The following is a 24,383-nucleotide window of genomic DNA, read 5'->3' as shown; positions in this document are numbered from 1 at the left end:
CCCACAGTGCAAGCTGCCCCCTCGCCCCCAGGAGTTCAGCAAAAAGCCTCTCCCAGAGGCCGCTGGGCCACCGAAAGGGGCGCGGAGATACCCCTGCTTTTCTTTGTCTGGCTTAGAGACTGAGCCAAATAATAATTCATGCCTTTGCCTCTGCCCCTTTCCTTCCCTCCACTCGCTACTCGGATTGTTTTCCGGTTGCTAACCTTCCAAAGACTAACACTATCCCAAGTTCAAGATCAAATCAACTAAAAAAAAAAAAAAAGCCCTATGACCGTGGACTAGGGGTGTAGCCTAGTGATAAAACATTGCTTAGCACTCAGAAGACCTCCTTCTGGTTCCTTTCGTCACGTACACACAGACAAAACATTTGCGACATATGAGTCTAATCAACCAGTCCATTTCCTTAGCCTATAAAGTGCTCATGACCATCAAAAACAAAGAAAATCCAATGTGGTTACAGAACTGTTCTTTTAGGGCTCTTGATGCTAAAATCAAAAGTGGCATGAGGTGCACAGTTCTATCAGGATGTGGGGAAAGGGCCCTCACAGAGATTACGTGAAAAACAGGTTCGACTTGTGAGTGGGGATTGGGCAATATCTATCAACATCCCCTTCACCACCCTGGGTATCCCAGTGCCATATTATTCTACAGAAAAGTCTATGTTTGCACAGAGACTTGCAGATCAAGATGTTTGATACAAATGATCCCTCCCCACCCCAACCCTCCGTGTAACCCTGCCCCCTCTTTACCAAGCTCTTGCCACACAGCACAGGCTGGTGGGCTCAATCAATCCTGTCTCACTCTTCTAACTGGCAAGGATTACAGGTGTACAGCACTGCACCCAGCTCACAGCAAGCACTTTTCATAACAGCAAAAGGTGGAGACAAAAATCTACCCCCGGGATCTGCTTAAAGGCTTCATGGCACAGACAATGAACAAACACTATGTGGAAAGAAGAGGATGCAAATTCATGCATTCTTTAGCAAGTAGTCTCTAAAGCTCAGCAGTCCATTTTGAAAAGCAGGTAGAGATCACTGTTCTGTTTTTCTCCAAATGGGCTTTTAACAAAAGTATTCCAGTGTATGCATACATGTGTCAACACCTGAATAAATTACTCAGAAGGTGGTTGCCTCTGAAGAAGGCAGACTTGAGAGATAAAGAGTATGAAATGAGGGCTGGGAAGGTGGCTCGGTGGTAGAGTGCTTGCCTTGCATGCATGAGGCCCTAGGTTTGATACCTCAGCACTACATAAGCAGAAAAAGCCAGAAGTGGTGCTGTGGCCCAAATGGTAGAGCACTAGCCTTGAGCTGAAGAGCTAAGGGACGGCACCCAGGAACTCTCCAGAGTTCAGGCCCCATGCCCTACCAAAAAAAAAGAAAAAGAAAAAAGAAAAAGAGTAAGAAATGAGACTTTTTTTTAGTTGTTTTGTTTTTAGTTTGGTCTTTCTGAGGCATCATCTCTGACTAAGTGGCCTGTGTAGCTCAGGTCAACCTCAAACTCCATCCTCCAGCCTCAGCCTCCCAAGAGCTGGGATTATAGGTATCCACTATCATGTCTGGTAGAGATGTCATCATATGCTTCTTGGACTATTTGGTTTTTTTAAACTGATGAGTACAATATACTCCAACAACAACAAAACTGTAGAAAGAAAAGAGAAGAAGAAGAAATAGGAGATGGATTATTAGCTGTGTGAGATTTTTTTGTTTTTTGTTTTTTTTTGTCAGACATGGGGCTTGAACTCTGGGCCTGGGCACTGTCCCTCAGCTCTTCAGCTCAAGGCAAGCGCTCTACCACTTGAGCCACAGCGCCACTTCCAGTTTTCTGGGGATTTATTGGAGATATGAGTCTCACGGACTTTCCTGCCTGGGCTGGCTTTGAACTGTGATTCTCAGATCTCAGCCTACTGAGTAGCTAGGATTACAGGTGTGAGCCACCTGCATCCGGCTGTTTTATTTCATTTTTGTGCCAGTGCTGGGGCTTGAACTTAGAGCCTGAGCACTGACTGTCCCTTAGCTTTTTCACTCAAGGCTAATGCTTTAACACTTAAGCCACAACTCCACTTCTGGCTTTTTGCTGGTTAATTGGAGATAAGAGTCTCACAGACTTTCCAGCCTGGGCTGACTTCGAACCATGATCTGCACCTCTCATCCTTCCGAGTAGCTAGGATTACAGGTGTGAGCCACTGGCATCTTGCTAGAGTGGGGTTTTGTGTTGGATAAATGAGGATAAAAACAAAGTACTACTTTGGAAGGCAGTTGGATGTGCCGAAAAACAAAGGCTCCAGGGTTCATTACTGAAGTGGAAGCAGCTCATCTCCGCCCTAAAAAGACATGCCTTTTCACAGAGCACTCTCCAGTCCTCTCTCTGGTGGTCTTGAGGTTTGCCAGACACTCTCACTTAAGTCATTTTGCTAGCCTTTCAGACCTTCCCTTCTTGTTCCTCCTTGTACCCCACTCTAAGTGCAGAGATGAGCACAGAATACACTTCTGGGGTGGACAATGCCATGCCAAGGTGGCAAATGAGTCCAAAGTCTAATATTACTTCTACATGGTAAACAGTATGCCCCAGGACAGGACTTTGTGCAGATGGAGGGGTTATTTCTAATTTATACAAGAGCTCTGTGGTGTGGGCTAGCAGCTGCCATTTGCAGCAGTGTCTTTCCTCCTGCCCTCTGTGGGTTAAAAAATAGCCCTATGCGAAGACCTGGGTGTGCACAGATAAGGCTTTTAAGAGCCCATGTAGAGATGCTGTGCTTCTCTGAGTGTCACAAGGAAACCCCTTTCACACGCAGGTGTGGTTTCTGTTGAACTGATTCCTGTCACCCTCAGTCCAGTTCTGCTCACTTCCAAATTCTAGAGCAGCAGGTTAGGGCACTGAATGAGACTACCTAGAAAACGATAGTCACATCTCTCCACCTCTACCTGAACCTCATACTGGCTGGCCTGAAAGAGTGCCCTTGTCCCAGCACGGGTAGGAGCTCAAGGACACAAATCTGTGAGGCTGGACCCATGACAGGAATAGAAAACAATAAGGACTCTTAGGCTTACTGAACACAAGGCACTGACTTAGATACAGACAAGAGTAGTTAACAGGATGACACACCCATACCCAAGGAGTTTATATCTAGGTGGAGATAATCACTGCTGTCCCTCAGCCAATAGATGCTGAAGGTAATATAATGACAATAGATACTATGAGGTTATTGACCCACAGCCAAGAAGCAGCGTGATCAGGCAGCTCCCAAACAACTGGGTAATCAGGACCATCTCTTTAAAGAGATGGCTTTGACTTAAGACCTCCAAGGAAAGCTTCCAAGAGAAGCTAGGAGGGGCCACGGACAGAGGAGTCTGGATTGAGAGAAGCACAAAGACCCTATGCTTGTGAGATGTAAGAAACAGAACCGAGTCTGAGAGCTGTAGGTGACAAGCAAAGGCTGAAGGCCCTATGGAGGGAGGAGTCACAGGGACCAGGTGGTATAGGACACTGCAGGCCATCCCAAGGAGCTTGAAGTATTGCAGGTGTCTTGAAAAGTCACCAGAGGGTCTGGGAAGGTGGCTCAGTGGTAGAGCATTTGCCTTGCATGCATGAGGCCCTGGGTTCAATTCCTCAGCACCACAAAAGAAAAAAGCCAGAAGTGGCACTGTGGCTCAAATGGTAGAGCACTAGCCTTGAGCTGAAGAGCTGAGGGACAGAGCCCAGGCCCAGAGTTCAAGTCCCACGACCAACCAAAAAAAAAAAAAGAAAGAAAGAAAGAAAGAAAAGTCACCAGAGGAGATTTGACATCACTGGATTAATGAATTAATTCATTTATTTATTTTGTACTGATCCTGGGACTTGAACTCAGGACCTGGGGCCTGTCCCTGAGCTCTTTTGCTCAAGGCTAATGCTCTTAAGCCACTTGAGCCACAGCACCTGCCTGGCTTTTTCTGAGTAGTTTGTTGGAGATAAGAGTCTCATGGAGCCAGGTGCTGGTGGCTCATGCCTATAATCCTAGCTACTCAGGAGTCTGAGATCTGAGGATCATGGTTCAAAGCCAGCCTGGCTTGGAAAGTTGATGAAACTCTGATCTCCAATAAACCACTCAGAAAATCGGAAGTGGAACTGTAGCTCTAGTAGTAGAGTGCTAGCCTTGAGCTGAATTGCTGAGGGAGGGACAGCGCCCAGGCCCAGAGTTCAAGCCCCACGACTGACAAAAAAATGAAATGAAATGAAATGAAAAGAGTCTCATGGACTACCCTGCCCAGGCTGGCTTTGAACCATAATCCTCAGATCTCAGCCTCCTGACTAGCTAGGATGACAGCACCAGCTGGATTAATTTTTAAAAGACCGTTGGGGATTCTTCTGCAGTAAGTTTAATTTTTAAACTACTTTATGTGGTGGTACTTTTATTCTTGTTTACAGATGAGGATGTCAAGGCCCCTTGACAACACCCTCCCTGCAGACCCCTGTCCCTCCCCCCTGCCACTCCATCATCTCTCTCACCTAGAACACAGTCCAGCCTGGCCAGCTCATTGGGCCCTGGCTATGACAGGTGAGGGGAGAGGAGAGGCAGGGGTGGCACTGGGGAAGAGTGGAGCAACTCACCTACATTTCAGATATAACAACATTCTGAAGTCGGCACCCAGGCCCCTGAGCAGTTCCACCATACCTGGTCAGTCCAGTGGAGCTTGGACAGGTCTTCTGAGGCTGACCAGACACTTTGGCATTCTATTACACCATCAGAGTACCAGCCCTCCACAGGCAGTAGTACCCCCCAATGAGTGGCCCTTTATTTTCAGAATGACACTGCCCCTGCCGTTCAAGTGCCCTCTCCACGTGAGACAGAAATGCACCCAACTCACGATGAGGTGATGGCCTGAAAAAACCCAAAGCATATGCTTGACCTATTGAACAGCCCCTAGCTTAGCAGCACAGTCTACCTGAGGGAACCAGCGGCTCACCCTGTGACTGAGAGCTGGAGCTTGCTGTCCCTGTCCAGCATTGCAAGAAGCTCATGCCACAAAGTGCCAGCCCAAGAAAAGACAAAAGGCAGAATTCCAGATGCAGTTTCTACAGAATGGGCCTTATTTACATACCATCGTAAAGTTAAAAAAAAAAAAAGTTCCTAAATCAAACCATTGTGCCTTGGTTACTATGTGTGCTCCCTAATTTCCCAAGTAGACACAGGACAGGGCAAGATATAGTCCCAAGAATCCCACAGAGGTGAATAAAATTTCAGCTTTGCCCTATGGTAGAAACGATGCATGCTGCTGGCTCTCAGCTCAGTTTGGACTCTCAGTGATTCTTAAGAAATCTCCATCCTCTGGCTCTTGTCAATTGGGCAGGATCTGTTCTCCCCTCCCCTCTTAGTGGGATATCTGGTCAGCAACAAAAGCATGGACAAATGGCTTGCGCTGGCAATCAGAAACAAGGAAGTTTCAGCATGGGAGGGTCCACTCAGCCCCAATAAAGTTAAAGGGGCTGAGTGTGGGGAAGTTATTAAAAAAGGGGGGGGGCAGGGAGTGGAGCTGGCCAGAGAGGAGTGGAGTCTATGATTCCCAAGAGAAACCAAGCCATCCAAGTCCTGTATTTGGCCATCCCCAGGAACAGAGACAGTGGTAAGAGACCCTCTGAAGGTAGTCTCCATCAGTAAAAAGTGTGCAAAGTAATGGAGATGATGAGGACGGAGGCTTGGGGGGGGGGGGGGGGACAGCTGGTATTCTAGATTCTGCTGGAAAAGACCAGCCCTAATAGACAACGAACAGTGGTCCCTTGGAGTGGAGCAGGCAGAAATGCTGGAGAGGGGGCTGGGAAGGTGGCTCAGTGGTAGAGCGCTTGCCTTGCATGCCTGAGGTCCTGGGTTCGATTCCTAAGCACCACATAAGCAAAAAGAAAAAAGCCAGAAGTGGTGCTGTGGCTCAAGTGGTAGAGTGCTAGCCTTGAGCTGAAGAGCTGAGGGACAGCGCCCAGGCCCAGAGTTCAGGCACCATGACCGGACCCAAAAAAAAAAAAAAAAGAAATGCTGGAGAGGAGGAGGCTGGCTCGAGTAATCACAAAACTCAGGGCCATCTTGTGCCGACCCAGCCCCTTTGGGAGAGGGGGGAAAGGGGAGGTGGTTGTGTGAGGACTCACACTTCTATCATACCACAGAGCCGGGAAGCAGGAATGGCCCCCTCTCAGGCCACACCTGCCCTGCCCACTAACATATTCATTCAGGCTTTAACAATAACCCCATACATAGCTCAGTGCACACTAGTCACTACTCAGTACACACAAGAGCACAGTGGGCCCCCTACACACACACACATACACACACACACACACAGCCCTCATTCCTCTTCCTTCCCTACCCACCCACCCCACCCCCACATACAGCTTCCAGGGCTTGTTGGGTACCCTCAGCCAAGATACTCCTTTCATTCTCTTCCCCCATTCCTGGGTGCTGCTGTGCTGAGTCCTTCATCTTGAGCTGGAGCTCTTGATGTTTTGTTTGTCTGATTGCAGGTCCCTGGAGCTAGGAGCTAGGGAGCTTCAGGAGCAGGGAGTGGCTACACCAGCCCTCCTGAGACCTCTGAAAGTTGGGTAGAGAAAAAGCTGCCCTCTGTCCAGCTAGACTCAGCTTCCAGGACGACAGCCCATCACTCAGAGGGACTTGGGGGGTGGGGGAGGGATGTCTGAGGAGGGGCTACAGGAGTTCCAATAGAAGATGAGATCACATGGCAGAGGCCCCTGGGACAGCCTGTGGCTATGGCCCTGTCCACAGCACACCCAGAGCCCAGTGAAGAGCTCTCTCCCAGCCCACATTTACCAAAGCCAGGCCTGGCCAACCTCTCTACACCTTTACCTAATCCTGGGAGAGGGTCTGTCTTCTCAGTTCATGGATCAGCTGAATCCAGAAAATTCCTAGGCCCCTCCCAGCTTCTCATAAGCCCTTAGGCTTCCGGCATTTCATCTGTCAACTGGAGGGAAAGCAATGAGAAAGTGGGGCTCAGGACAGCAGCGCCTAGAGACCAAGCATTCTAGGGTCTAGGTTTGTTCAATGGATGAGAGCTTTGCCCCACACCCACCTAGCCTCATAATCAGCAGGCTCAAGGTCCACAGAATTTCTTCAGAAAGATCCCTCAAAACAATTCCAGTCACACCGTATGCCAGATGCCAACGTATAAAGTCATAAACCCATGCGTAGCCTTGTTCCTTGACCTTCTTGATAAACCAGACTTGACCTCAAGTTATGAAAACATGATCAGATGACTAACTGCAGCCTGAGAGCAAGCACCATGCCAGGGCCATGGCAAATCAAGCTCTTCCCAGGAACTTTGGGACCCAAAATAAAAAGTAAAAAAACCTCAGAAAAACTGAGAGCCAAAGAGACAGGCCCTGAGAGAACCCAAACAGGTAGTCCTAAGGGCCTGTGGTCCACTACAAGGCAGGAGAGACCAGTGAGGCCCCACCAGTCCCTGTGGCATAATCTGAGCCTTGATTTCCTCCTGCTTAGAAAAAGCAGGTATGAGGACCGGCCCACACAGGCACTCCAGGGCATACCCAGCTTTGGCCAGCTTACCTGGCCTTACTGGGCTGTCGGTCTAGCTATTCCAGAAAATGAACATTTTCTTCCCACTCTATTTGGACAGCTGTAGGGAGATTAGTGATGACAAGAAAACATCAGATCACTGGAGTTGAGGTGAGGGGGGTATGCAGAGAACAGGGCTTCAGGAAGGTGGGGTGAGCGCCCTGGATAGGAAATGGCTGAATAGGGCCAGTCTTCTTGGGACAAGGAAGATCTATGCTAGTTAGATTGCCACCTGAGCACTGCAAAGAGGGGTAGCTAGGACGCAGGCTGGCCTAAGGGGAGGGACCAGAAGCTCAAGGGCAAGGGAAGAAAATGATTCTCTTTTTATAGAATCTATTCAGTTAAAGAGTAGTGTCAAGGACCAGCCCATTAGGCTCAGATCCAAGACGATAGGGCCTCCCTTCTAGACAGGTTTCAAGGTCCACTCCTTAGTTGATCCAGCCCGGGTGGGCATGGCCCTAGAGAAGGAAGACAGCAGGAACAGGGGACAGTCTGGATCCTAGAACCTACTCACTTCCACCCTGTGGTGGTCCCATGGTGGCTCACACCATGTGCCAGACCTTCACCTATCAGACCCCAAACCCATGCCTAGGATAATGTGGTTCCTTAGCCACCAACTTCTCCTTGCCCTTCTAGGAACCAAGCTTGTCCTCAAGATACAAAAGCATGACCAGTCCACCCCACTGCAGCCTGGGGATAAGCACTACCCACAGAGCCACTGCATACCCAGTTCTTCCTAGATATCTCTGAGTCAGGGGGGGGAAAAACCACCTCAGAGACACTAAGGGAGACAAAGAAACAGATCCTGAGATAACCCAAAGGGAGGCCCCATAGGGACAAAAAGCAAAAAGTAGGGTGAAGATCAATACTTCTTCCCATCCTCTCATTTAATGGTCTCTCACCAGTCTCCTTCTCCTCCTGGATCACAGGGAACATCAGGGAAAATGAGGGAAATAGGAGCCAGGAATTCAGAGACCGGCACCACGTTCATGAGGAATTCTATTAAAAAACCACAGATGTTGCCAGGTGCTGGTGGCTCACGCCTGTAATCCTAGCCACTCAGGAGGCTGAGATCTGAGGATCCTGGTTCAAAGCCAGCCCAGGTAGAAAAGTCCGAGAGACTCTTATCTCCAATTGACCACCAGAAAATCGGAAGTGGCACTGTGGTTCAATGGTAGAGTGCTAGCCTGGAGCTGAAGAGCTCAGGGACAGTGCTCAGGCCCAGAGTTCAAGCCCCATGACTGACAAAGGAAAACAAACAAACAAACACACAAAAACCCTAAAACCACAGACGTGCCATCTTCTTTGCTTTAAGCCTTACACTCCTGCATAAGTTGCAGTAAAAGAACAGGGGTTCTTCCTCTGACTTGGCCTTCTTGCCCCAAATTATTAGTGTGCTCTGGAAACCTCTCCTGGAAAAACAAACACTTAGGCAAATGACTCCTCTTAGCACAAAGTATGTTTAAAAGTTTCACTTCTCTCAAAGAAGGATGGCCAATAGACACATGAAGAAATGTTCAACATCCCTAGCCATAAAAGAAATGCAAATCAAAACAACATTGAGATATCACCTCACTCCAGTTAGAACAGCAAAAATCAAGAACTCTAACAACAACAGATGCTGGAGGGGATGTGGACAGAAAGGAACCTTACTTCATTGTTGGTGGGAATGTAAACTTGTTCAACCACTTTGGAAAGCAGTATGGAGGTTCCTCAAAAGACTTCACATAGATCTCCCCTATGATCCAGCAATCCCACTTTTGGGCATTTAGCCAAATGTTTACAAACAAGACCACACTAAAGCAACCAGCACAACTATGTTTATTGCAGCATTATTTACCATAGCTAAGATATGGAGCCAACCCAGATGCCCCTCAGTAGATGAATGGATCAAGAAAATGTGGTATATATACACAATGGAATTCTATGCCTCCATCAGAAAGAATGACATTTCCCCATTTGTTAGGAAATGGAAAGGTTTGGAAAAAATTATATTAAGTGAAGTAAGCCAGGCCCAAAGAAGCATAGGTCCCATGGTTTCCCTTATTTGCAATATCTAGTATAGGTATGAGTCAAGCGGAAAAGGTCAGATAATGTGATGTTAGGAAAATGAACCCTTAAATATATATTTTAATGTTTTCATTTCTTTCATGCATGTGTTTCTAACGCATTTATAAGATTATTTCTTTGTTGCTTTGTATGTCCCTCCCCCACAGTGTAACCCCCGCTTTCACTATATTTGATGTCAGTATAACATGTGGAGGAGATGGGGACAAACAAGTCGTTTAAGGATTCAGGTGGACCTGTTGCAACAATGAGAAGTACAAAATGTCATGTCAAAACCAGCTTTACAATGTCGGTGTGGTGGAGGGAGGGGGGTATAATTGGGTGGGGGGAGGGGGGAGGCTGGGAAGGGAGGTGAAGGGTAAACAAAGGAGGAGGCTGCAATGCTTGGTAAGAAATGTATGCATTATCCTGCCCATGTAATTGTAGCCCCTCTGTACAGTATGTTCTCAAATAAAATAAAATAAAATTTAAAAAAAAAAAAAAGTTTCACTTCTCTCAAGGATGGACCTCTGTCTTAAAGGGAGTATATAACAAAATCTATCCTTTCTTTGCTATGATGCCTGTATATCAACCACCAAAGCTTAACAAGCAAATCAATCTTAAAAGTCTTGAGGCCAATGGATAATAGTATAATCACAAGAGTGACTAAATGTAATGTGTATAAAAACAATGAAATAGCCAGGATATTAAAGCCCTTGGCACACCTGTTATCAGATAGGCTGTACCCATGTTTGGATTGTATATTATTTTAATCTTTTGCTTTACTAATAAACTCTCTTGGTTTCCACTTTGATATATCCTCTAATTCTTTTCTATGACAAGAATTCAGCATCCAGCCAGGCCCTGGTGGCTCACACCTGGAATCCCAGCTGCTCAGTAGGCTGAGATCTGAAGATCACAGTTCAGGCGACTCTTACCTGCAATTAACCACCAGAAAAACAAGTGGAGCTGTGGCTCAAGTGGTAGAATGCTAGCCTTGAGCAGAAGAGCTCAGTGCCCAGGCCCTGAGTTCAAGCCCCACAACCAACAACAAGAAAAAAAAAAAGGAAAGAAAGGAAAGGAAAAAGCAAAGAATTCCACATCCAAAGGGCCAGGCAGCAGCTTCCCCTTTTCAAAGGCCTCCTCCTTGAAGCATCATCAGTTAGCCATCCTGTAACATTCCCAGCCATCCCATCCAGTGTCTCCTGGTCTCCATCTCCACCTCTTCCTACTGCCTACCCACCGCCACCCACCCCCACCCCTGTTATGTAAGGGGCCTGAGAACACACAGAGAGAGCTTTGTTGTCAAACTAAATCCATACGGAGCCGGAATCGGCCCAACGCAGCTGTTCCCCATTCCCTCCGCCTTGGCAGAGTTGAGACTCCGGGCAGGAAGCCTCTACAGGCCTCCATTTGGGGAAACAGGGGACAAACATTGGCCCCAGGGTCCCTAGGCAGCTGAATGGGTGGCCAGGGATCAGTCACTGCTGAGTGGGCACCACAGCAAGGAGCCAGAACCAGATCCCAAGGCAAAGCCATAAAGACCAGTTACAACAACCATAAAGAGGAAAACTCCAGCCAGGGACAGGCAATGCACGCTAGGCCCTGAGCAGGTAGGGGCACCCCATGTGCTGTCCATATACAGATGCATGCCTGTGTGCTCTTGCACACGTACAACCCATGGAACACTCATTGCATGCTTTGAGACACACAGGCACACACAAATACATGCATCAGCTCAAGCACAATAGGTGTGCTCACCTGGCAGGGGTCTGAGCAGAAACCTCTTCTCTGCCCTGGCCAGCTCCCTCCATTCTAGCAGGTACCTCTGGGGAAAGAACTGGAGCTCTGGAAAGCGGAGGGCAGAGGTCATGGAAGCTCTTTCTGCCGCCCTTCTTTGGAGACCCTCAGGTGGTGCAGAAGGATCCCGCCTACCTGCCCAAGAAGATGTCCAAAGAGGTAGGTGAGGACCCAGGAAACAGTCCTGAAGATCAGAGAAGTGCATATTCTGGGCAGGTACTGTCTCTTCATCCACCCAACTGCAGGTACAACCATTTCCACTCAAAAATACCAGAGCTAGCTGGGCGCTGGTGGCTCATGCCTGTAATGCTAGCTACTCAGGAGGCTGAGATCTGAGGATCGAGGTTCAAAGCCAGCCCGGGCAGGAGAGACCATGAGACTCCTATCTCCAATAAACCACCAGAAAACCAGAAGTGGCGCTGTAGCTCAAGTGGTAGAGAGCTCGCCTTGAGCTGAAGAGCTGAGGGACAGCGCCCAGGTCCAGAGTTCAAGCCCCATGACCAACCAAAAAAAAAATATATATATATATATCAGAGCTGCTGGCATGTGAGTACTTTGGGCTCTCAATGAAGGCTCTCCCAACTGTCCAGGGAATCCAACCCAGACTCCCTAAGGGCAACCTAAATGCTCAGGCCTGGTGGGGATGGGGGAGAGGAAGAAAAGGAGAAGAAAGAAGGGAGAAAATGAAGAGAGAAGGGCCAACATTGCCTGATAGGGCAGTTTCCCAACTCCACCAATCCTTGTCTCTAGCCCCTGGAGTCTGCCTCTCAGGTTCAAGTGGACACAGCCAGTCCTATCTAGACCAGTGCACTCGGTGTTAATCCACCAAGTCCTGGGACTCATCATGCCACTTCAACAACCCAGGATCTGGAGAACCAAATTGCTTAAAAGAGGGGGCAAGGAGGGAAGTATGAGCCGGGAGCCAGTGGTTCACCTGTAATCCTAGCTACTCAGGAGGCTGAGATGGGAGGATCATGGTTTGAAGCCAGCCCTGGCAGGGAAACCTGTGAGACTCTTATCTTCAATAAACTACTCAGAAAAAGCTGGAAGTTGGGCTGTGGCTCAAGTGATAGAGAGCTAGCCTTGAGCAAAAGAAGTTTAGGGACAGTACCCAGGCTCTGAGTTCAACCCCAGGAAAAAAAAAAAAAAAAAAGGATGAGTTAGGGGTCAAGGTGAACATGGTTAAGTTTTAACTCAACCAGGGAGTGGGCTGCTGCTTTCTTGCCAAGTGAGAGGAAGAACAAGTTAGTAAATCTGTGCTATCAATCTAGTCTTTGCAGAAAGAAATATTTATGAAATAGCTACTGTAATAATGTGGCACTAAGTGCTGGAGAATGAGACAAAATTTCAAGTCCTGCCCTGTGGTCCAATGAGTTAACTGATGCCCACCTCTACTGTCCCTCCCAGGTTGAAAATGTTTATTTCCTGTGCACCTCTATCCTCTATTGGTGGGACAAATATTTATTATCTGTATTCCAGGCACAGGTGTGCTGATTGAGAACCAATCAAATTCAAGTCCTGCGTAAGGTTGGACAAAAAAGAGCTGCCACGCTAAACTATTCCACTTTCCCTAGGCCAAAAAAAAAAAAAAAAAAAGATGTCTTTAGTCTCTGAGCCCCACCCATGAATAAGAGAAGCCCAGCCAGCATTCATAGAGTACCAGTTTCCAGGTAGTGAATGTTATCTGAAATGCTATCTCATTAAGAAGTGTTAATTTCTTGGAGGAGTAAACAAAGCTAACAAAGGCAAGCTGGCTGAGAGTCTGCCCCCAGGGATACAAATCTTCAGGCTCCCCCAGCTCCCTGGAGAACTCTGCTTCAGGACCTTTGGTTCAGCATGTAGGGGGCAGAGTTCTACTCTAGACCCACGAGGCCCATAGTCTTCTCCCTATCACTGGAACGGGACCGTGCCAAGTGGAGAAAGTTGGGAAGCTCTCACAGAGCAGAAGTTGGACATAATGTGAAGAATACTTGCAATTAACAATGGCTGTTATCAAAGATGCCCAAGCCAAGTTCAGGAAGTAAAAACACATGGGACATGGTATCAAAAATAGGGACAGAGAGAGAAAGAGAAAGAGAGAGAGAGAGAGAGAGAGAGAGAGAGAGAGAGAGAGAGAGAGAGAGAGAGAGAGAGAGAGAGAGAGGGCAAATTTAGCAGACTCCAATAAGGGTTTAGGGGAAAAAAATTAAGCCAATAAAATCCTCTGATCCAATTTCAAAAAATTTTAAATAGAAAGCAAATATGTAGAAAGACTAAAAGTGGAGTTTTTTGTTGGTGGTGAGTAGTTTTGTGTGCCCATACATACACATGCACCCCAGCATGGGGTGCATGGGGACTGAACTCAGGGCCTAGGCGCTGTTCTTTAGCTTTTTTGTTTTGCTCCTGCTGGCACTCTACCACTTGACTCCTCTTCAGCTTTTTGGTGATTAATTGGAGGTAAGAGTTGCAGAGACTTGCAACCTGGCATGGCTTCAAACTACAGATCTCTAGATCTCTGCTGCCTGTGTAGCCAGGATTACAGGAATGGGGCACTGTGATGTTGTTGGTTAAAGGAAATGAATGTGGCAGGTACAGCAAGTGATTGGAGGACCTCAAGGTCACTAAAAAGGGTGGGTAAAGGGATCAGTACAGAAATTCAAGCTGAGGTGGGAGGGAGGAGACATCCTTTCTCTGGGGATCGGCTCCTACCCAATGCCATCTGGATTCCTGCCTGCCTCTTTGGTGTCTGAATAAAGCCCTTGGAAGTGGCCGTTCACTCTGGGGCCAGGCTGGGTTCAGGCTGTTTTCTACCCAACAGCTCACCTGGAAAGAGGGCAATTCTTTTTTCCTTTGGCTCTCAAGAAAGGAGGAAATGGGGCCAGGAGAGCAGAAAGACAAAGTTAGAAAAACCCAAGCTACATTTTCCAGTCATTCATCAAACAAATATTTAATGAGTACCTATTATTTGCTAGTCATCATTCAAGGTAATGAGAAGAGAACAGGGGACAAGGCAGTCTAAGTTCCTTCAGTGTATATTAAAATCCTAAAATCTCAAGGAGAATGCCTGAAGTGTTCAGATCTATTTCACACCACCAACATGCTTCACCTGATCAAGGTCACCAGTGTATGCTCCAAGGTCCTCAATGACCATGAACAGGGAACTTGCCTCCTCCACATGCAGAATCCAGGAGATGGCCATCTTGAAGTCCTGCTACTATCTCTTTCCACCCATTAGAATTCTAAGAGGAATTAACCATGTCAATGCCCTATTAGAATATGCAAATTTTAAGTCAAGGTGAAATATGAGTCTTCCTCTCTCTGGTCCAGTGTCCATTCCCCCAAGCCCAGATCTCCAAGGATCCTTCCGGCTCTGCCACAAACAGTCCCCAAATGCCAGAAACCCAGAGTGTGGTCCCTCCCTTCTCTCCCCTCAGACACCCCATCCTCCTGACAAGCACAACCTCAAAAGGACAGAGAGAGTTGTGGGTGTCTAGCATGTGTGCAGGGCAGAGGTGGCATTCCCTGGAAGGAGAATGGGATCTTTAGGGGAGATTGTGTGTCCTTGAGTCAGCCCAGAATGCACCAGCCCCGAATGCCAGGTAGCCGAGGTGTGTCTACCTGCGGCCATCTGGAGACACCAAGATCCAGGAGGCAGCCACCTTGGCTGCTTCCCGTGCTCAGACCCCAGAAGGGCCCCTCCCCTTCTCCACGTGTCGCTGTAGCTGCCGGATGAGGTCTTTGCAGCCATGTGGGCGGCCCAGGAACCGCATTTGCAAAGGAATAGGAGCCGGCAGGAGGGGCAGATGGAAGCAATTACTGGCGGGAAAGCAGCGAGCTGGGGGGCTGGGAGGGGTCCTCAAAAAGGAGGGAAGCTAGGAAAGGGAAGCTGGAGGGAGGAGGAGAGTGCTGGCCTGGCCGGTGGCCTGGCCTACTGAGGCCTGAGAAGCCCAGTGCCTGGAATCAGCACTGCACCCTGGGGATGGGCAGGGCAAGATGTAGATTCCGGGCAGAACATGGAGGCCAGGGGTTGTGTTCCCTCTTGGTCACTAACATACTGTGGCCCTTAGCAAACCCCTCACGCTTTCGAGTCAGCGCCTCTTTCTTAAAGGCTGGTTAAGACAAGCTTGGTGGGTATGTACGGACAGAACGAGGCTGGAAAGTGCAGGTTTTTAGAAAGAGGCCTGGGTCGGAGCCCCATATCAGCAGCTTATGTGCATCATGGCCACGTACTTTAATCTTCCTGCCTCTGTTTCTTCATTCTGTGAGGCACATATGAAGTGATGCAAATGAGGTTTTAAATGTATAAGACCTGACTTTTAGAAAGTCAGTGATTCTCTCTTCTTTTTTCTTTTTTTGCCTGCCTGCCTTCCTTCCTTCTTTCCTTCCTTCCTTCCTTCCTGCCTGCCTGCCTGCCTGCCTTCCTTCCTTCCCTCCTTCCTTCCTTCCTCCCTCCCTCCCTCCCTTCCTTCCCACATTCCTTTTGCAGGGCTGGGAATTGAACCAGGGCTTCATACATGCCAGGCAAGCACTTTCCCACTGAGCTATACCTTCACACTCTAGATCCCTTTTCATTATGGCTTATTATACTGCAATGGACAGAAGACACAGAGCAGACCACTGACACAACTGGCATTAATGCAATCCAAGCAGCACCACCACACCCTGGAGGAGGTTTGGGTCCATGGTGGACACACAGCTGCATGCCGGCCTAGCACTCTCCTGCCTGGCTCCCTGGACTCTCCCAGATTCTGGAGACCCTAACCCCAGTACTGGCTTGAACTTAGCTGCAGGCAAGAGGACAAAGACTGTCCTTGTCCTCCAGCTGCTCCTAGGCTTCTGCAGCCAGGCGTTCCTCACACTTATGTCCCAGGAGGAAAACTGAGGGTGGCCTAACCAGGCCTCAGAAGAGCAGCAGACCCTCCCCCCTGTTGGGCCTAGAGCAGAACATAGGGCTTTGGAGTCTAGACAATCCCATTATGTCTCTGGAGGAGGGCAGGCAGAGATGGTGCTGTGTGGCCTGGCTCCAGGTGAGACTAAAGGAAGACTTACACCTGGATACTCACACCCTTCTGTCTCTGAAAGCCACAGCCCGAGTAGTGTGGAAGGGGTTGGGAGAGCACAAGGCCAGGTGGCTAACAGCTCATTCCACAGCAGCACCGGGGAGCACAGAGGTCTGGGAAACAAGAAAGGAATGGTCTGATGACTCCAGTAACTCAAAGGAGCCAACCCTGACTACTCCCTCACAGAAACTACAAGCTTCCAGTCAACAGCCAGGTCTTGAGAAAGAAGGTGGGTCCTGAGTGCCAGGGGACCCAGAAGCAGTAGCTAAGCTACCCACTAGCAGGGAACAATCTAACGCACAGTGCATGGGGCTAAGTCAGGGGAGGGGAACAGGTACAGTGAGCTGAAGGGCCCTATCCCTTAATACCAGCCTTGTCCTTCAATGTCCAAAGTCCATCTCCTGGAGCTGGAAGCCTTGTCTTGATTGCAATCTGTTGGCTTGGCCTCCAGACCCTACTGAGGCCTGGGCTCCCTATCCACCCCTCCCTTTCATACACACAGGGGAACTGGAACCTGGTCGCATGCAACCATTAGGCGTAAGATGGAATGATCCTCTACCTACAACAGATGGTGCGAACCTCAAGCCATTGTGTGAGAGGAGCTCTAATTCCATTGGGAGACTTTTGGAGTAGTGCCTCTGGGTGGCCACCCTAGCAAGGGGCAGATGCTAACTCAGATGGCCCCACCGGAAAGGAGCACCTGTCTCCTCCTTGCCTGGGCTGGGGGTGGAGAGAATTGAGCTTCCCAGGATTTACAACACTTCGATTCTACCCAGAAACCAAAATCCATATGGCTGTAGGCCCTCTGCTCTTCAGAGTTAGAGGAGGGCGGGGGAGGGGGGAGAGGGGGGCGCGAGAGTCACTACTTCAGGGAAGGGAGCAAAGAAAGAACCTAGAAGATGCCAGGGGCTTCCTTCCTCCACCTGGGAAGTGGGGCCCTATTCAGCAGCAAAACCCACTTCCAAGCTAAAGATGCCTTGTCAGCCCAAAGTCCAAGTAAGTATCACTTTTTTTTTTTTTTCCCTCCCAGAGCCTTGAACACGTTAGGCAAGCTCCCTACTAAGTGAGTCACACTCCCAGGTCCCAATTTACCCTGTGCAAGTCTGTATGAGTGGCATATGTGCACTAACGGGGCTTGAACTCAGGGCCGGGGTATGGTCCCTTAGCTTTGCCCCTCAAGGTTGGAGCTCTACCACTTGAACTACTACTCTACTTACAGTTTTTTGGTGGTTAATTGGAAGTGATCATCTCATGGATTTGTCTGCCCCAGCTGGTTTCCAACTGTGTTCCACAGATCTCAGCCTCCTGAGCAGCTAGGATTACAGGCATGAGCCACAGGCACTCAGCTCTTACTGTATTTTTTGTCATGTCTCCTATCTAGGTCCCCTCTCCTCGATGTCTCCTTCTATGTCCCTTCTCCTTGTCACCTTCAAGTCAGTCCCAACTCCTGGTTCTCCCTTGACTTCTTGGTGGAATCCAGGGGCCCATGAAGCAGCCTGAGGCCTCCCACCTGAGACCTTCTACACAGCAGGACAAGGCATAAAGGGCACTCTCAGAAGCACAGCAGGAAGTTGGGTCACCTCAGCTTGGGCAGAGGGGACTCCTAGACCAGCTCCCAGCAAAGTGGAAGAGCTCTACAGTGACTTTCTCCACCCCAAGCAGCAGGGGTTGTAGGTTTTCACTCTAGAATTAGAGAGCAGTTCTGGAAGAACAAGGGTGGGGAAGAAATACTTCCAGCAGCCAATAGCTCTTCCCCTCCAAGGCACTTTTCACAGTACTTAATACAGATCAACTCATTAAAAAAAAATCTCATGGGCAAATGCCAGGGCCTGGAGAAACAGGGTTGGAGGGTGGGGTCAGCAGGACTGGCCTTGCACAGTTGGCATGGGGTTGTGTACCTCCTGACAACGCTGCCTGTTAACAGACCCATTCCCAAGGTTCTACAAAGTCCCCCTGAACTTGGCTTCCTCTCTGTGTGGATTCCCTCCAGTGGTGCTCAGTACAGCCTGCTTGAGTGGTGGCAGTGCAGAAGGGGTCGGCCTCTAGGTGGCCATGAGGTCAGAGGGGGCACATTGCACCCACACACTACACCCCCAGATGTAATGCAGCAGTCCCTCAAGCCGGATCCCAGTCTGGGGAACAGAGAAAGCAGCAGTAGATCAGGCCTCACAACCCAGACCAAACCTCCCTACCGTAGCCCTTTGCCCCCACCGCCACCATCCTGGGCTGGGCATGGAGAGGGGCTGTGCTGGCAGGCGTGCTGGCAGCTATGGGCTGGCCAGAGGCCCCTGCCAACAAGGGACCCAGAAAGACACTCAGAGCAGACAGCTGAGCCCGGGGGGCTTTGCCTCCAGTTCAATCCCACCCTCTCCTTCCCACTGCCCACCACTCAGGCCAGCTTTGAAGCACGGTGTCCTAGGCCCCAAAAGACACCCCCCCCCAACACACAATATGTTCCTGATGCCACGGGCATGGCCAGCCTCCTGGCGGCCACCCTATCGTTGGGCACTGGCTCAGCGACCTTGCTACTCCCACACACAGCCCCTGCACCGCTTGTCACCTTCAGCCAAGCAGATCCACGTGTCCCAGACTTGGGGGGGGGGGTGGTGAGGGGCGGTAGGGACAGTTGTAGGAGAAACCATGGCTCAGAGCATGCTGAGAGGGCAACCTCTGCCATCCAGATCGGGGGTAGAAACTTTGCGGAGAAGAGAGAGGACGGTCCAGTTTGCCTACTCTAAGGGCGCGAGAAGAATCGGGCTTCCCGCCATGGGGGGGGGGGGGGAATAAAAATCGGATGCCCCGGGAAGCAGCAGCCCGCTGGCTCCTTAGGGCTGTGGCCACCCCACCCAACCCAGGGCCGAACTGCGTCCACGAGCTGGGCCTGTGCACTCCCCGGGCCCCGCAGCGGGCGCACGGCTGGGGCTGGGCAGCCCGGGACCCCTCTGCGCTCCCCGCCCTCCGGCGCGGGGCCCCCGGAGCCCGGCGCCGCGTACTCACCCTCGCGGGTGGAGCGGGGCGGGGCAGGCCGGTTCGGCGCACAGCTCCGATCCGCTAGGCGCACGGACTGGCGGCGCGGCGCGGCGGCTCCGCTCGGCCCCGGTCCCTGTCCCTGTCCCGGTCCCGGGGCGCGGGGCCGGCCTGGGAGCGGGGCGAGTGTGCCGGCTCCCCTGGTGCCCCGTGTGACGGGGAGGCGGGGGCCCGGGCTGGGCGGGGGGCGGGGGAAGGGGCTGGACACGCTTGCGCACAGCGCCGGGGAGCCGGGGAGGAAGGGCGGGGTGGTGGAGGAGGAAGGGCGGGGGCGATGCTGCGCGCGGGCCGGGCGGACGCGCGCTGGGGTTAGGAACCTGCGAGCCCCCTCCCGGAGCCAGGCCCGGCGCCCGGGGTGCCCGGCGCCCGGGGTGCGGGAGGCGCGCGAAGACCAGGCGACGGGGGGCGGGAGGGAGGCAGAGGCGGGGCCGGCGCCGCCGGGATGGGTATGCCCTCCCGGAAACGGGGAGCTCCCCAGAAAGGGTTCTCTCCTGCTCTCCCCCTGCGCTGAACCGTGTCCTCCCCCTCGTTGGAGAAACTGAGGCACCGGGGACACCTCGTTCTGGGAGCCAGCCCTTCCTCATCCTCGCCACCCCAGGCACTTCAGGGTGGCCAGGTGGCCCTGGGAAGACTTCCTGGGCCCCTCTTCTGCCCCAGTCTGAGCCTGCCAGGCTCCCAATCGCTGCCTCTGCACCCCTCCCTTACACGCCCTATCTTCGTCCCCCAGTAGCATCTCGGTTTCCGTTTTAACTGAAGGTGCCAGGCAACCAGTCTCCAGGAGGAAACCCCATCAACCTCCCTAACCCTGGTTCCACACACACACACACACCCCGAGTGAGCCCGGGGTGTGCAGAAGAGTGCAGAAATCACTCTGCAGGACCATTTCTTTCCAAGGTTCTCTTCCCAGGTCAGCACATGGTTTATTAAGGGGCTGAGGCACCCAAGACTCCAAGGAAAGTGTCCAATCCCTGTCTCCAGGAAGCTTACCATCCAGCTGCAGAGAGATAGCTTGTTCTGAATAAAGCAGAGCGGGGAGCTGTAATCCTATTATGTCTGTAATCCTAGCTACTCAGGGAGCTGAGAACTGAGGATCCCAGTTTGTTGTCACTCCAGGCAAGAAAGTCTGTGAGAGTCTTTATAATCACACACACACACACACACACACGCGCGCACACACACACACACACACACACACACACACACACACACACTGAGAAGCAGGACAGGATATGACTAAGAGCAAGCTAGTAGTGAGCTTGAGGACTTCCAGAGAAGTCCTCTTTAGCTAAAGTTTATGTCTTGTTAACTTTATCTCAGTGGTTCCTTTGGCCTTGTCAGTCGTACATTCATACAACAAATATTTGCTGCACAGCATGCTCAGCTATAACTGGAACCAGAGAGGACTGGAGGTGTGGCTCAAGCGGTAGAGTGCCTGCCTTGTAAGTGGGTGGTCTTGAATTCAGTTCCTAACACCATAAAAAAAAAAAAAAAAGAAGCCCTGGGTTTGATTTCTCAGTACCACACAAACAGAAAAGGCTGGAAGTGGCGCTGTGGCTCAAATGATGTAGTGCTAGCCTTGAGCAAAAGAAGCTCAGACACAGTGCCCAGGCCCTGAGTTCAAGCCCCATGACTGACAAAAACAAATAAACAAACAGAAACAGAACACAATGACTTAAGTCCTTGCATTGGACGCAACAAGAGGAAATACCTCACACCTATAATCCTAGCTACTCAGGAGGCTGAGATCTGAGAATAGCAGTTCAAAGCCAGCCCAGGCAGGAAAGTCCATGAGAATTTAATCTCCAATAAACTTCTAAAAAGGAAGTGGAGCTGCGGCTCAAGTGGTAGAGCACTAGCTTTGAGCACTCCCAAGTTCAAGTCTTACGACTCACACACACACATACACACAAGGAAGATGCTATTTTACAGAAGGAAAACTGGCCCAGGAAGAAAAAACTAGGTGTATCCCATAGCAGATCCAAGAATCAGCCTGGCCTCTCCACTTGCAGGTGTGTGTTTCTGTGTGTCACACATGCATATGTGCACACACGCAGTCTAGTATTGAAGCTTGAACTCAAGGCCCAAGCACTCTCCCTGTTGCTCCTTGCTCTACCCTTTAAGCCACACCCCTACTTCCAACTTTTTATTGGTTAATTGGAGGTCTCCCAAAGTCTCCCAAGCAGCAAACTTTTCTTTTCTTTTCTTTTCTTTTTTTTTTTAAAGAATTTATTATAGACTAAGTGTTCACATTCACAATTCTTTTTTTTTTTTTTTTTTGGTCCGGTCATGGGGCCTGAACTCAAGGCCTGGGCGCTGTCCCTGAGCTCTTCAGCTCAAGGCTAGCGCTCTACCACTTGAGCCACAGCGCCACTTCCGGCTTTTTTCTTTTTGCTTATGTGGTGCTGAGGAATCGAACCCAGGGCATTGAGCATGCAAATCGAGCGCTCTACCACTGAGCCACCTCCCCAGCCCAGCAGCAAACTTTTCTACCTGGGGTTGGTTTGTACTTTGATCCTAATATATCAGCTTCCAGAGAAGCTAGGATTATAGGCCTAAACCACTGGTGCCTGGCTGGTTGAAATTTTTTATATCCAGTATCTAAACAGGTTATAATTCTTGGTAAGTGCCATGTAAATGAGAACTTTAAAAGCCAGCTCTGTTCCTAGAGACCTGAGTTCCAACCCTGCCTTTACCACTAAGTAGCTTTCGTTTTCTCACAAGAAGAAAAGAAATGGAAATAACAGAGCTGATTCAGAAAGCTGTCGTATTAAATAAAGCAATGGATGTGGACTGAAAGCATAACACACTATATATAACTGTGCTATTATTAAAGAGGTGGAATTCCTCTTTTAACTTATAAGCTATATGCAGGTTCTCACAACCCCAGCTTATCCTATATCTGGGGACGTGGTCTCTTGAAGCGAAGTATAATTCTGATCACCTCTCTTTAGCCACAATGTGCTTATTCAGGACCTTTCCCCTCCAGCTTCTTAACTGCACAGCCAGAAGCCCAGCTCTGTGGCCTAGAAACTGTATCTTCGGTGATAGGAACGAAGCAATTGTTGCTTTCATCCCAGCACTGACCTCCAGACCCTTCCCAACTCCACCGAATCCTTTGGCCCACCTACAGTACAAGCTGCTTACCAAGAGGTAATGTGGTAGGCCAAGCACAGATTGGTTCATGGACTGTTCCTTCTTCAGGTTAGCTGCACCAAGGCTAGGCCAAGACAACCTGTAGAACAAATCTGCATCCAGGCTGCTTCTAAGTAATGCCACCTCCATTCCTTTCCTGGCTCTCTTTTTAGTTCTCCTGCCTCTCCTGTGGTGGGCGTGGCAAGACCTCTGCTGGGGACACCAGAGAAGTAGCAGGTACAGAAAGGGGCCTATAGGAGGAGCAGGTGCATCCACACCTAGGAAACTCTGGCCCTGTGGCAAAACCCTGGCAGGCAATGGTGTGGATGCTTAACAAATGTGTCTCTTAGGCTTCTGGCTCCTGTCCTTCTCAAATGTGCCACGTTAACATCCTGCCCACCAGGAGGAGGGAACAGCACGATGGTGTTTGAAGAAGAAATAAACCCAATCTAACATCTCAGACGCTTTTAAAAATAGTAACTCCAGGCTGGTATTTCAGCTCCTATTTTTATCAGATTTATATGGCTGGACTATGGAATGGAGCTGTTCCCAGGGATCTCAATAGCAAGGGACATCACTGTTGTAGTGTTAGAAACCTGCCAGAAGGCCAAGACTAAATTGCATTCCAGCAAGTTTTTTTAGCTGGAAGAGATCCCAAGAAGTCATTTTAGGAAGCCCTGGTCTCTCTTTAGGGCTTCAACTAATTAACTACAAAAAGTCTGTGATGCCAGTGGCTCATGCCTGTAATCCTAACTACTCAGGAAGTTGAGATCTGAAGATCACTGTTCAAAGCCACCCAGGCAGAAAAGTTCATAAGCTTATCTCCAATAAGATACTCAAAAAAAAAAAAAAAAAAAAGCCAGAAGTGGCCCTGTGGCTTAAGTGGTAGAGTACTAGTCTTGAGCAAAAAGAAGCTCAGGGACAGCGTTCAGGCTCAGAGTTCAAGCTCCAGGACTGATTTTATTTTATTTTTTATTTTATTTTGTTTTTTTGGGTCCAGTCATGGGGTCTGAACTCTGGACCTGGGCCACTGTCCCTCAGCTCTTCAGCTCAAGGCTAGCACTCTACCACTTGAGCCACAGCGCCACTTCTGGCTTTTTTCTTTTTGCTTATGTGGTGCTGAGGAATCGAACCCAGGGCCTCATGCATGCAAGGCAAGCGTTCTACCACTGAGCCACCTTCCCAGCCCTGGGGTCTCTTTTATATGGAACTAATCCTATTTATGAAGGTTCTGCTGTCCATCTAATCCCTTCCCAAGGACCTCACTATCACTTTGTGTATTTGTGTATGTGTGTGTGTGTGTTTATACTCTAGGACTGGCACTGTCCCTTAGCTGCATTTTCACTCATGGCTAGTGCCCTAACACTTAAGCCACACCTCCACTTCCATTTTTTAAAATTTGTTTTGTTTTCTTTTTGCTGGTTAATTGGAGATAAGAGTTTCATGGACTTTTCTGCCCAGGTTGGCTTTGCACCATGGTCCTCAGATCTCAGCCTCCTGAGTAACTAGGCTATTAGTATAAGCCACTGGCACCAGGCAATATATTAATTTAAAGAGGGACATAAACACACACATTCAAGGTGTAGACAAGAATCTAACCCACAATATCTCATTTCTTTCATCCTTTTTTGGTCATTCTTACGACAGAAAAATAGCTAATATGTAGCCAGGCACTGATAGCTCATGCCTGTAATCTTACCTACTCAGTGGGCTGAGATCTGAGGGTCACAGTTCAAAGCTGGGACAAGCAGGAAAATCCATGAGGCTTACTTCCAATTAACCACCAGAGA

At 49.6% G+C, this 24,383-nt stretch overlaps 1 protein-coding gene across 5 annotated transcripts in view; it reads right to left on the bottom strand.

The window, feature by feature from the left end:
* The window catches only part of St3gal4 (ST3 beta-galactoside alpha-2,3-sialyltransferase 4), a 46,852-nt gene extending 24,124 nt beyond the window's left edge, over nucleotides 1–22,728 (bottom strand). For 2 of the 5 annotated variants that reach the window (XM_070038301.1, XM_070038302.1), the window contains exon 1: nucleotides 22,606–22,728. In XM_070038301.1, the coding sequence (XP_069894402.1) occupies nucleotides 22,606–22,644 (39 nt within the window). In that variant the 5' untranslated portion in view covers nucleotides 22,645–22,728. Of the gene's footprint in view, nucleotides 1–11,356; nucleotides 11,531–19,431; nucleotides 19,629–22,605 lie in introns of those variants that run through there. The other 3 variants (XM_070038304.1, XM_070038303.1, XM_070038305.1) reach the window with 3 other exon arrangements.
* Nucleotides 22,729–24,383: the final 1,655 nt, after the last annotated feature.

The sequence above is a fragment of the Dipodomys merriami genome, unplaced genomic scaffold (assembly GCF_024711535.1).
Source record: "Dipodomys merriami isolate MVZ:Mamm:240054 unplaced genomic scaffold, mDipMer1.0.p SCAF_29, whole genome shotgun sequence".
Classification (NCBI taxonomy): Eukaryota; Metazoa; Chordata; class Mammalia; order Rodentia; family Heteromyidae; genus Dipodomys; species Dipodomys merriami.
Note: the sequence above shows the minus strand (reverse complement) of the source record. Positions and strands in the feature narration are given on the sequence as shown.